Source organism: Gallinula chloropus (assembly GCF_964237585.1).
Source record: "Gallinula chloropus genome assembly, chromosome: 2".
Classification (NCBI taxonomy): Eukaryota; Metazoa; Chordata; class Aves; order Gruiformes; family Rallidae; genus Gallinula; species Gallinula chloropus.
Genome location: NC_140086.1, coordinates 509576 through 523089, shown reverse-complemented (window position 1 = coordinate 523089; position 13514 = coordinate 509576). Strand labels below are relative to the sequence as shown.

General features: G+C 57.4%; 1 protein-coding gene across 2 annotated transcripts in view; it reads right to left on the bottom strand.

Annotated features, from left to right (window-relative positions):
* Positions 1-13514, bottom strand: part of PUF60 (poly(U) binding splicing factor 60) — a 31998-nt gene that overhangs the window by 3272 nt on the left and 15212 nt on the right. Inside the window, exons 4-10 of one of the 2 annotated variants that reach the window (XM_084279940.1) lie at positions 13011-13061; positions 8146-8307; positions 7646-7738; positions 6688-6901; positions 5972-6162; positions 2485-2620; positions 1547-1782 (exon numbers count right to left, since the gene is read on the bottom strand). In XM_084279940.1, the coding sequence (XP_084136066.1) occupies positions 1547-1782; positions 2485-2620; positions 5972-6162; positions 6688-6901; positions 7646-7738; positions 8146-8307; positions 13011-13061 (1083 nt within the window). The remainder of the gene's footprint in view (positions 1-1546; positions 1783-2484; positions 2621-5971; positions 6163-6687; positions 6902-7645; positions 7739-8145; positions 8308-13010; positions 13062-13514) is intronic. The other variant, XM_084279941.1, reaches the window with a different exon arrangement.

Genomic DNA, 13514 nt, shown 5'->3' with positions numbered 1-13514 from the left:
CTGTGAAGCCCACAGACCCTGAGCAGAGCCACAGACAGGGTCAGCAGCACAGGAGCAGCAGCCTGTGCAGACACATAGGGGTGCTGCAGGGAGCCCAAACCACCCCCCAGAGCTGTGCTGGGGGTTCAGACACAGAGCCCCCAGAGCTGTGCTGGGGGTTCAGACACAGACCCCCCAGAGCTGTGCTGGGGGTTCAGACACAGAGCCCCCAGAGCTGTGCTGGGGGTTCAGACACAGACCCCCCAGAGCTGTGCTGGGGGTTCAGACACAGACCCCCCAGAGCTGTGCTGGGGGTTCAGACACACCCCCCAGAGCTGTGCTGGGGGTTCACACACACACACCCCCCAGAGCTGTGCTGGGGGTTCACACACACACACCCCCCAGAGCTGTGCTGGGGGTTCACACACACACTCCAGAGCTGTGCTGGGGGTTCACACACACACCCCAGAGCTGTGCTGGGGGTTCACACACACCCCCCAGAGCTGTGCTGGGGGTTCAGACACACCCCCCAGAGCTGTGCTGGGGGTTCAGACACCCCCCAGAGCTGTGCTGGGGGTTCAGACACACACCCCCCAGAGCTGTGCTGGGGGTTCAGACACACACCCCCCAGAGCTGTGCTGGGGGTTCAGACACACCCCCCAGAGCTGTGCTGGGGGTTCACACACACCCCCCAGAGCTGTGCTGGGGGTTCACACACACCCCCCAGAGCTGTGCTGGGGGTTCACACACACCCCCCAGAGCTGTGCTGGGGGTTCACACACACCCCCCAGAGCTGTGCTGGGGGTTCAGACACACACACACACCCCAGAGCTGTGCTGGGGGTTCACACACAGACCCCAGAGCTGTGCTGGGGGTTCACACACACCCCCCAGAGCTGTGCTGGGGGCTCAGACACACCCCAGAGCTGTGCTGGGGGTTCAGACACACACACCCCCCAGAGCTGTGCTGGGGGCTCAGACACACCCCCCAGAGCTGTGCTGGGGGTTCAGACACACCCCCCAGAGCTGTGCTGGGGGTTCACACACACCCCCCAGAGCTGTGCTGGGGGTTCACACACACACCCCCCAGAGCTGTGCTGGGGGTTCACACACACACCCCCCAGAGCTGTGCTGGGGGTTCACACACACACCCCCCAGAGCTGTGCTGGGGGTTCAGACACACACCCCAGAGCTGTGCTGGGGGTTCAGACACAGACCCCCCAGAGCTGTGCTGGGGGTTCAGACACACACCCCCCAGAGCTGTGCTGGGGGTTCAGACACACACCCCAGAGCTGTGCTGGGGGTTCAGACACACACCCCCCAGAGCTGTGCTGGGGGTTCAGACACACACCCCCCAGAGCTGTGCTGGGGGTTCAGACACACACCCCCCAGGGCTGTGCTGGGGGTTCACACACACCCCCCAGAGCTGTGCTGGGGGTTCACACACCCCCCAGAGCTGTGCTGGGGGTTCACACCCCCACCCCCAGAGCTGCAGCACGTCCAGACAGCCCCCAGCCCAGGACCCTGCGTGCCCCCAGCTGCCCCTGAGGGCAGAGCCCCCAACCCACCTCCTGCTTGCGGAGCAGCTTCTGCATCACCATGTGCCGGGCGCTGCTGCCCGAGATGCTCATGTGCTCCTGCTCGCTCAGCATCTCCGGCCTCTCCGACTCCTGGAACACCTCCTCCTCCTCCTTCTCCTTCTTCACCTCCATCAGCCCCAGCGCTGGGGGACTGGCCAGGATGGGGTTGACAACTCCCACTTGTGGGATAGTGACGGGGATGGGCGGTCGGGCTGGCGTGACACCTGGAAGTGGACAACAACCTCGTCACACAGGGAAACGATGCTCTGCCACAACAGCTGTACAGATGGTGGCACATCTGGCTGGACCTGCTCTGCACTGACAGAGACTGGGGGGCAGAGGACAGCCAGCACACAGGCACACACACACACACACTCAGTCACACACACACACAGTCACACACACACACAGGCACACACACACACACACACACACACACTCAGTCACACGGGCAGCGCACACACACTCAGTCACACACACAGTCACACACACAGCATACACATGCCCAGAGGGAAGGGAGAAGGGTGCAGGGTTGTGCACAGTTATCAGCTGTGTGACACACTCCTGCTGTGAAGTGTGATGCCCTCCTGAGTGTGACACACTCCTGCAGTGCCCTCCTGAGCCTGACACACTCCTGCTGTGAAGTGTGATGCCCTCCTGAGTCTGACACACTCCTGCAGTGCCCTCCTGAGCCTGACACACTCCTGCAGTGCCCTCCAGAGTCTGACACACTCCTGCAGTGAAGTTCCCCCCATCCCATCTATCCCACCCCAAAGCCAATTCCTCTCATGCAAATGAAAGGCACAAGCAGCTCTTGACAAAGGAAGGGGGGCAGGAGGGTTTCAGCTTGCCCTTCTCCCCAGCCCTGACCCCAGCTGTGGAGCAGGGTGCCCTGCAGGGAGGAAAGGCAGCGCAGACACACGTACCTGTGATCACCCCGGGCGCTTGTGCTGCCATTACAGCCTGTGGCAACGCCCCTAAGGGCTGGGCCAGGGTCAGTGCTGGGGACACCAGCCCCGGGGTCGCCAGCGTGCCCAGAACTGCAGCTCCTGCTACTGCTTCCTGCCAGGCAAGAGACAGAGAGAGGCAAACAGCAGAGTTAATTCCGGGTCAGGACGTTGTGCTGTGGGTGCAGCCAGCCAGGCCTCAGCTTCTTTCACACCCAAGGAGCACCAGGCAGAGCTGGTGTTTGCTCTGCTGCAAAGGGGGAAAGGTTTCTGCCTGGCTCAGGCAGGGGAATGCAGAAGCTGTGAGACACTGAGCCCTGGGAGGACAATGTTCCCTCCCAACCCGAGTCTCACCCACCCTCCCACACTGCTCAGCAGGCTCCTGCCTGGAAAGATTCCTTCAGCACAGGGACTGAAAGACACAGGCCACTCCAGAGCAAGAGGAATCTCACTTGTCTGCACCTTCTACACGGGCCAAGCTGTGTGCTGATGCTCAGGAATGTGATGTATCCAAGCAGCTGGGCAGCAGCCGGCACCCCACGCTGGCCCCAGGGCTGCTGGGCCAGGCACAGGCCAGCTGAGGGAGCTCTCAGCGGTCTCTGAAGGAGAACCCTTGCCTGACTGACAGACTGACATTCAAAACACGGCTGCAAGCACAAGGGGCAGGGCAAAGCAGAGCCCGTGCTGCTGTTTTCACAAGCTGCAGCTTCTGTATCTGTTTAACCCAGAAACCTCTCATCTTCACCCTTTAGCTGCAGACAGCAGCACAGCACGGAGCCTTCACCACCACAACTGCCACCACTCAGCACGTTTCTGGAGCTTTATTCAAACTTCCAGCCTCCATCCCCAGCAGTTTGACACCCACTGCCCTTTGTCCATCCCATCCCATCCCATCCCATCCCATCCCATCCCATCCCATCCCATCCCATCCCATCCCATCCCATCCCATCCCCTCCTCACCTCCACACAGCCTCTACACCAGCAAAAACGCAGTGCACCCTCAGCCTTCCTCTACAGCTACACCAAGCCAAACTTCTCTAGCCTCCTCCTGCATACCAGGCTTTCCAGTTCCCCCAGTATTGCTCTACACCTTCTACCAGCACCCTAACTCTAGAAATCAAACAACAGCCAAGAGGAACCCCGAGTCACATGGTAAAACACTTCGACAAACTACTGACTCTCATGTGCCCAACACACACTCTGGGATCCCAATCTTTGCCTCAGTTGCTTTCCAGGCTTTACTCATGACTGGTACTGAGATCCTTCTCCTCCTTGTTTCCACAGGGCTCCTGTACAGCCCTGACACCAGGGAGCACAGAACTCAAAGGCTTTGTTCCCTCGACACAGCGTCTTGTCTCCTGCTGTTAAATGCTGCGTGTGTTCCTCACTCCACACCCCAGTGACGTCCCAGTTCCCCTCACCAGGAGTAACACAGCTCAGCTACCTGCTGCCAGCTGGATCTGTCAGCACTCCCCTGATGCCCAGTGTGAGGCCTGGAGGAAGGGGCCTGGAGGAAGAAGAGGCCTGGAGGAAGAAGAGGCCTGGAGGAAGAAGAGGCCTGGAGGAAGAAGAGGCCTGGAGGAAGAAGAGGCCTGGAGGAAGAAGAGGCCTGGAGGAAGAAGAGGCCTGGAGGAAGAAGAGGCCTGGAGGAAGAAGAGGCCTGGAGGAAGAAGAGGCCTGGAGGAAGAAGAGGCCTGGAGGAAGAAGAGGCCTGGAGGAAGAAGAGGCCTGGAGGAAGAAGAGGCCTGGAGGAAGAAGAGGCCTGGAGGAAGAAGAGGCCTGGAGGAAGAAGAGGCCTGGAGGAAGAAGAGGCCTGGAGGAAGAAGAGGCCTGGAGGAAGGCTGCTGGAGATGAAGTGAGACCTCTCTGCCAGTGACTTCTCCAGCAGAGCAGAGGTCAGCAGTCCCCAGCGAGCTCCCTGCCATCTCTCCTCCTCTCCTGCCTCAGCATCTCCAGACCCACTGTCACCCTGCTGCTCTGGCCCCAGCAGCTCTTCACAGGGTCCCCAGCTCCAGCCCTGTGGATGGGACACACTCAGGTCTGGGTCTCCCCTCCTAACGAGGCCTCCAGTGGGATGAGCAGGGGAGGTCGGGCTCCTCTCAGCACCCCGTGTTCTGCACTGCTGCTCCCCCTGAGCGTGCTGTCCTTCCTTCAGAGCTCGTTTGGGGTCTGTGCCCACCCCTGGGGTGAGAACAAGCTCTGCAGGTGCCTGTTTTCTGGGCTGCCCCAAGCATAACCATAGCCTGGTGGACACCAGCCTGAGCTCTGCACCCACCAGCGACCCCACACACCTTGTTAGCCAGTGGGCCTGTAACGAAGGGGAAGCACTCACACAGGCACTCAGGGCTGTGAGAGCATCACCACGTCCTGCTCTCTGCTCATGAGCTGTCCCTGCTTTCTACCTGAATGGCAAGAGGAACTTTCCCCAGCAGCTTCAGCCCCCTCATCCTCCTTCACAAGACTGGCTTTCCTCAGCGACTGGCAGGACATTAACTGTCTCTGCCACTCAACACCTCCCTCTCCACAGCTTTGGTAGAGGGTGGGGACCTCTCCTCCTCCCAGTTCCAGACCAAGGCTGCAGCTCTGATTGCAGAGCCACTGTTACATCTCTGGCTTAACTTTCTTTCTCACATGTGTGACCTCCAAGCTCTGCTGAGTTTACTCATTAGCTTGTGTTTAAGAAGAAAAGGTGAAATTAAAGCCCCTACAGACCACAGCTATCTATGTTCTTACTTAAGTAAGCTGTTTCACACACAACTGATGCCAGGAGTGTGAATAACAGAATCACAGAATCACCAGGTTGGAAAAGACCTTGAAGATCATCCAGTCCAACCATTCCCATCCTGAGCTGAACCAGCTCCCCGAGCACCTCATCTCCCCTCTGTTCAACACCCCCAGGGGGGGACTCAGCCCCTCCCTGGGCAGCCTGTGCCACAGCCCCACAACTCTGCCAGGGAAGAACTTTGCCCTCCCAGCTGAGCTGACCCTGCCCTGGGGCAGCTTGAGCCCATTGCCCCCTGTCCTATCTCCTGTCCCCTGGCTGCAGAGACCATCGCCCACCTCTCTGCACCCTCCTGGCAGGGCAGGGGAGGTGGGGAGAAGGTCTCCCCTCAGCCTCCTCTGCTCCAGGCTGAGCACCCCCAGCTCCCTCAGCTGCTCCTCAGAGGATTTGCCCTCCAGCCCCTTCCCCAGCCTGGTTGCCCTTCTCTGCACTCGCTCCAGGACCCCCATGTCCTTCTGGTGCTGAGGAGCCCAGAACTGGACCCAGCACTCCAGCTGCAGCCTCCCCAGTGCCCAGCCCAGATCCTCCTGAGTGTCAAGGGCGACCTTCTGCCTGGATGCCCAGGGAATACAGTATGGCTGAGGATTCTCCTCTGGACTAGCTGGCTGCACCAGTGTGTGAGCTTCTTTTGGTCAGGGCTGCAATAACCACCCCTGCCTGGAGTCCCACCAGCCTCTGCCTCACCTGCGCTGTGATCTTCGCCGTGGCGGCGGCTGCAGCGACAGCTGCTGCTGGGGGTAGTCCCCCGGGTGTAGCAGGCGTCAGGAGCGGCATCGGGGGAGTCACAGCCTTCCCCACGCGCAGGTACTGACCCCCCAGGTCAAAGAGGTTCATGGAGGACACGGCGTCTTGCGAAGACTGAGCTTTCTCATACTCTGCAGAGAGGAAGGGGAATGTTTCAAGGGATCCTTCTCACTCCTGAGACCAACTGCTCTCCCCCTGCCCAGCTGTGATGTGAGCTGCAGAACACGACTGCTCGGGTGAGGAGACCCTCAGTGCTCCCTCACCTCACCCCCCAGACCACACGAGCAGGGCTGTGAACACCCAGCAGGGCTGGGAACACCCATCAGGGCTGGGAACACCCAGCACAGCAAGACCTCTCAACCTACCTAACAGTGAGTAACCGTACCTGGCTGTTAATGAATTCCTAACCCCAGGCAGAGACCTGCTCCAGATTTACTGTAGGTGGTGGTAAGTTCTCCCCTCAGCCTCTTCTTCTCCAAGCTGGATTTGCCCTCCAGCCCCTTCCCCAGCCTGGTTGCCCTTCTCTGGACTCTCCCCAGGACTGTTTTATTCTCCCCCCAGAATCAAACACCAACCCCACGACCCCCCAGCCCAGCCCAGCCGAGGATGGTCCCAGCAGCATCCCCCCTGCCACAAGCAGCAGCCAGGCGCCTCACCAATGAAGCCGTAGCCCTTGTGTTTCCCTGTGGTGGGGTCTCTGGCCAGTGTGCAGGACTTGATCTTCCCAAAGGCCTCGAACACGCTCTTGATGTCGTCGTCCGACAGGTCCTGGTGCACGGAGGCCACGTAGATGCGGTTGAACGCCCGCGCCTCCTCGGCCAGCTGGTCGATAATGGGCTGTGCCTGACCTATGTTACTGGGTCTCCCAACCTGCAGACAACAGGCACAGAGTCCCTGACCTGTTCTCAGGAGCAGCAGCGTGACTCACACAGCCCGACTGCCCGGTAAGGCTGTGATCAGCCAAGGGCAGGAGTTTAGCTCTGCTGTGGGATGTACCCTGGAGCACTGAGAGCCAGGACAGACTCTGCTCTCTCCCTCCCGTTTTCCAGGCAATTCTGGAAGCTCCTGAAACCCCCTTGGAAATCAGACAGCTGACCAGAGTGCATCAGAGACTGACATGTGAGATAAAAGCACTTTTCTCCCTGTTTCAACCCCCACAGCTCACCTTTGAGATCTCCTCAGTGCCTGGAGCAACACAGCTACAACCCTCTGCTCTTCCTGTTTGTGCCTCTTTGCTGCACCACCAATGGGCACAATGAGAGCCTGAGGCCACTGATCCACCATCCACACAGGTAACAATCGAAGGAGGTGATGAAAATAACAACAACCACCTTTGTTCTGTCCTCAAGAGGCATCTATTAGGTGTGTGGGTGGGAAAACTGAGCCAGCTTACCAGGACAAGTCCCTAGGTTTAGTTAGCACACTGGGGGCTTCTCCTCAGAGAGACAGGGACCCAGAGCCACCAGGTATGAGATGGGCTGAGTAACAAGTGTGCTGCCAGGTAACGGACTCCCGTTTATCTTCCATACCACTGTACTATGGGGAGTATTTCTGGGCACAAACCCACTGCTCACACACAGAGGAGTAAGAGTTTTCAGAGCACCTGCTACTCACCTTGATATTCCTCCCCCCCAGCATGACAGAATTCATCTGCTCCAAGGCCAGCTGGGCGGCTTCAGGCACCTCGTACTCCACAAAAGCAAAGCCCTAGGACAGGAGGACAGGCTTGTTGAACCACACCAGCCCTACCTCGTCTCACATCTAGCTCAGCCACCACTTCCCACGTGCCACACTGCTGCTGCCACCGCCTCAGCTGTTTATTAAGGCAGCAAACTGCTCCCAGAACCTCTGGTATTTAGAGAGCCAGCAGCAAAAGGGCTCTGCCCACAGGACTGCAGCTGTCTGGCAGCTTCTGTGCACACCAGCCCCGTGCACATCTGCTTCCCACTCTGGAATCCTGCAGAGCTGAGCAGAGCAGGCAGCTCCCAGTGCTCAGCTGGGAGTCAGAGCTACAAGCAGCCTGTTCTCCAGAGGCTAAAGGCTCCTTCCTCTGGCTGTGTGCAGGAAAGCCTCGGAGAAAGGAAAACCAGGTGACTCAGGGGCCATTAACCAACCTTGTGTTTCATGGTAACCGAGTCCCAGGACATATCAATGCTTTTTATAGGTCCAAAGGGGGCAAAGGCCTGGCGAATGGTGTCTTCTCCCAGCTCGTAGTATATGGAGCCCACATACACACGACACATGATGGCCAGGGCGCGCTGCCTCTGCGCTGCCATCTGTATTGGAAAGAAGAACTGGCTGGTTAGACCCGGGGGTGGCCGTGGACACCAGGGCCTCCTTCCCTTCCTCCTTCCCTCCCAGGAGCTATGACCCAGCAGCAGGGAGCTCCTCGCCGGGCTGCGGCACAGCCTGGCACACGTGGTGGTACAGAGGTGTGTTCCTGCTGGAGGCACGGGCTGCTGGGGGGATGAAGCCGTACAGCTCCCGCCCAGGGGCAGTCAGCTCTGATGGGCTCCAACCCCGCTGACAAGGTCTGACCCTCCCCAGCCTGACCACATCTCCAGCAAGGCCTGCGGGAGGAGGAAATAACTTCCTTGGGACAGCTTCCCCTCCAGGCAGCAAAGGTCTCCGCTCTGCTCACTACCAGCAACCCCTCCCGCTCCCTCCCGCACGGGGCAGCAAGAGATCCGACCTGGGCAGCACCTAGTGGATCCCTCCCCCCTCCTCCCCATCCTCCCAGGCAGCAAAGGATCAGGGTACCTCCTCCCCACTCCCTCAAGCATCACACACCACCTCCTCCCCCCCGCCCCAGGCAGTAGAGATCCAGTACTAGGCACCACTTCCACCGCACAGTTCAACAGCAAAGCAATAAAACAAAACAAAATAAAACAATAATAATAAAAAAAAGGTTAAAGGAAACATCTTAGTCAAGTGTGTGGTGCTAGTACTTATCACTGCCTGTCGTTACTGGCTCAGATAGTGGTGCAGCCCCCAAAGACTCGGCCCTTAGTTTCGGTGCAGAGAAGGTCTCTGTGCTATTTTCTCCTAAGTATGCCTGAAAACCTGTTTGCAAGACAAATCCAGACATTTCTTACAGCAGGTATCCAAAACAACAGCATATTCAGTTATTTTTCACCCTTACTGTGGTCCTGGAATCGCTACCACTGGTGAACATTATTCTAGGAAGACCCTGCCTACAAAATAGACCTGTCCCTGCATGTCCTGGCAGGATGTCTTGGGACCAAGGCAGACGTTGGGTCTCTGTAGCTCCCTATGATCAGCAAGACTGAGTTACAGCGACTGGAGAGAGGCACAGGGCTTCCTCCCTGCTCGGGGTGGAGGGGAAGCTGTGGGGGCTGCAGGCTGCTGCAGAGCAGGGGAACACAGCCCTACCCTGGGTGCCCCTCGCCCTGCCCGGCAGCGCAGCGGGGAGCTCTGGGCAGACACCCCTTCCCCACGCTGCCCTTCGGGGGGTCTTTCCTCAAGGCCTTTGGGAGCTGCCCACTGTAAGGAGCACAGCGAGTTCTGAGGGGTCTGGGGAGGCTGCAGCTCGAGGGGCAAAGCAGAAGGGGCAGCGTGTGGGACACGGGCTGTGCCTGAAGGAATCCTCCTCCCTCATCTGCCTAAAAGGAATCCTCCTCCCTCACCAGCCTGAAGGAATCCTCCTCCCTCATCTGCCTGAAGGAATCCTCCTCCCTCATCTGCCTAAAAGGAATCCTCCTCCCTCACCAGCCTGAAGGAATCCTTCTCCCTCATAGAGCCTGAAGGAATCCTTCTCCCTCATAGAGCCTGAAGGAATCCTCCTCCCTCATAGAGCCTGAAGGAATCCTCCTCCCTCACCAGCCTGAAGGAATCCTCCTCCCTCATCTGCCTGAAGGAATCCTCCTCCCTCATCTGCCTGAAGGAATCCTCCTCCCTCATCTGCCTGAAGGAATCCTCCTCCCTCATAGAGCCTGAAGGAATCCTCCTCCCTCACCAGCCTGAAGGAATCCTCCTCCCTCATCTGCCTGAAGGAATCCTCCTCCCTCACCAGCCTGAAGGAATCCTCCTCCCTCACCAGCCTGAAGGAATCCTCCTCCCTCATGGAGCCTGAAGGAATCCTCCTCCCTCATGAAGCCTGAAGGAATCCTCCTCCCTCATAGAGCCTGAAGGAATCCTTCTCCCTCACCAGCCTGAAGCAATCCTCCTCCCTCATGGAGCCTGAAGGAATCCTCCTCCCTCATCTGCCTGAAGGAATCCTCCTCCCTCACCAGCCTGAAGGAATCCTCCTCCCTCACCAGCCTGAAGGAATCCTCCTCCCTCATCTGCCTGAAGGAATCCTTCTCCCTCATCTGCCTGAAGGAATCCTTCTCCCTCATCTGCCTGTCAGTGACCTGGACCATAGGAGGGAACAAGTTGTAAAGTTCAACTCCTGTTATGCAATACAGGGGGGATATTATGAAGAGGAAGGGTTCTCACCCCATATTGCTGCTCCTGAAGGAGTCTAAGCTGCCTCTGGGCCTGGTTTAAGTGTTTCACAGTTAAAAACAAGCTGCTTCTCAATTTATTCTGCCGTGCTGTGACCAGGAAGACTACAGCACGTGTGCAGGCAGGGCAGCTGACGTGTCGTCTCCCAGGCTCTCCAGCACATTCCCAGCTCTGGTGCAGGAAAGCCACTGGCCATCAGCCCCCCAGGCTGTGCAGTGTGTCTGCTCATGGGTTCAGGGCCATCACCTTCCTCACCCCAAGTGTCTGAGTGAACCAAGTGCCTCACCCACGGTGCCACAGACCCCGGTAAAACTGGGTGTGTAACTAGGAGCCTTCTTGACACCACACTGCAGCCCCGTGCCAGGCAGAGGGAGGAGTTTTCACCTTCTGAAGGGGGTGTAGGCATGAGCAGGGAGGACAGACCCTTCTTTTGGGTTATCAGTGCCACAGGCACAACCAGGGCGCCTGTCCTCTCCCCTGGCAGCGACCTTTACAGGAGGAACCCCGCGTCTTACCCTGCTGCAGAGGTCCTAACACATTAGGTGGGGTGGAGTTAGGAGCACTCTGCTGCACCAGCAACACGTTAGAAATCTGGACCTAGGAGAGGCAAAACTGAGGCAGCGTGATGGCTACAGGCACGTGTGGATCACTAACAGCCACCAGAGGCACCGAGTTAGGGGAGTGATGCGACGCCCACCTGTGAACTAAGCACACACAGCGTCAGGCACTCAGCACTACAAACCTCACTGCTTCCCCAGGGGAACTCAGGTGGAGTTTAAAGCCTCAGCAACCTTCACACAGGAGCTTTATGGAGGCAGCACTGCTGTTAAGTGCTTACCAAGGCTGTTTTAGGCTGATGTTTTAAGCCAAAACATCCTCTCGGGGTGCTCCTTCAAACACAGCTGGTGATGCAAAAGCATCTCCTCTGGCTGCAGTTTTGACACAGCAGCACCAGGGAACTGTGCTGGTCCTGGAGAAGTGACAGGGAATCTTGAGCTGGAACGCTTGGAGGACTAAGGAGCTGGGAAGCTTTAACCACAGGCACTAAGAGACTGCAATGGGAAGCTCAGGCTGCGATTCCTTCCTGTGGGAACTGATGGATCTCGTCAACAAGTGTTGGACAGAGGTCTGCCTGCCTTCTCCAGACTCCTGATGGGCTGTGGGACACAGCATCTGCTGAGGACAGGGTGCCTAGCTACCCTGGGAGGGACCACAGCCACGTGCTTCAGAGCAGACTCCTGCTGCTAGGTTCTGTCCCACCAGACTCCCCAGAGAGGGAGGAAGGTCTGAGGAAAAGGATTCCAACACAGACTGTGCCCTGAGGCTAAGCCAACATTTCCTGTTGCACTATCAGGATGGGTTTCTCATCTGCTGCCCAGCTGCAAATCATGAGCTGTTTTACTGCTCTTTTGTAGAAGAAAATGGATGGAGTTACACCATCGTGTAACCATCTCCATGGTTAGAGGTCTCCTGGGCACGAGGGATCACATAACCATCTCCATGGACTGGCAGAGGTCTCCTGGGCACGAGGGCTCAGAAACCAGCCAAATTCTCATCGGGACGTGTGCTTCTGTTCCTTTCCAAACTCAGGTACCCCCCCAGAGTGTATTTCTGCTCCCCTGCTGACACATTACCCACTGTGGCAGTGCTCAAGGAGGAAGAACAGGTCTATTTTGGCTTAGCACCCCTTTCATTCTGGAGTACAAAGCTCCATTCACATCTTACACCCAGCAGAAATATCACATTCCAGCAAGATGGAGAAGTATTTCCCAATTTACAATTGAATTTACAAATGAACTTTTGCATGCAGAGCTTATAGGAGACCTTCTGCAGTGGCCATTGTCCAACACGTTTAGGGAAAAGGGATGGGTGGTCCCAGGTAATTAAGATCTTTGCGGCATCCAATTAGCAATTCCAGCACTAAAGGGCTGCACAGGTGCTCTGAACAGCCCTGCAAGTTTTGTTACTTCCATCCTGCTTTGACTTCACTGGAATCCCCCCGTATTCACCTAGTCTGGAAACACAGAGAGTAACGAGCAGTCTTACATCTGGGCTACGACATGTTCTGCAAGCCTACAGTGCCCCAGTCCTCCCCAGCACCTCAGCTGCCAGGTCTCCGGCGCTGTGAGTTGGTCTCGTAAGGAATCGCCCATGTGAGAGTTACCTTGGCAGTCAGATTTAGGTCAGGACCTCAGGACTGCAGCGTCCCTAGAAATGCAGCTCCCACAATTGCACAGGTGTGTTCAGAACTGTTGGAAATCTAAAAGCTTTCTTTGCCAACTGACTCCAGGCCCCCGACTGCCAGTGTCACAGCAGACTGCACCCAGCCTAGGGTCTTCCTCTGGGGAGTTTACACTTTGCCTCTGCTTGTTGTGCTTGTCCATAACAGGTGGGTGTGTGGGAGGGTTGTGCTGGGTTGAGTTAAGAGCATTGTATCACCACTACATACTTCCCCCACTCTAGGCCCTGACTAAGACAAAGTGCCCAAGAAGAAGTGAATATGTCTATTGACCGATTGTAAAGGTGAGAGAGGATCTCCAAAGCCCATTGTCACTGCTGCCATCTGAAAGACAGTAAAGACAGAGTTCAGTCTGTTGGAGCTGAGCATACTACGGCTGTTTGTAACAACTCAAGCACAGCGGCGGCACAGGGAACCTGCGAGAGAGGCCTCTCCTTCCTTGCCCCTCACTGCCTGGTCCCAAGGACTGTCCAGCGCTGGGACCCTGCAGATTCCAGTCCCACCAGGTCAGGGTGGAGTTGTGCTGCTGGCCACTGCCTCAGGAAGCAGGGTCTTCTCCCAGGAGGGGGGACTCAAGGCAATAGTAACCTCTGCAACCACTGTCGTTGATTCACCCCCAGCATTTTAACAAGGAGCCCCTCAACTAGGTCAGAGACTCAAAAGCAGGCACAGCCCTGAGCAGCCAGAGCTGCCTCATGGGTGAGCACCTCCACAGCGACTGTGAGCAACGCCCAGCGCCCCAAAACGTTACTCTGGGCTTCCCAACCTGCAGCAGAA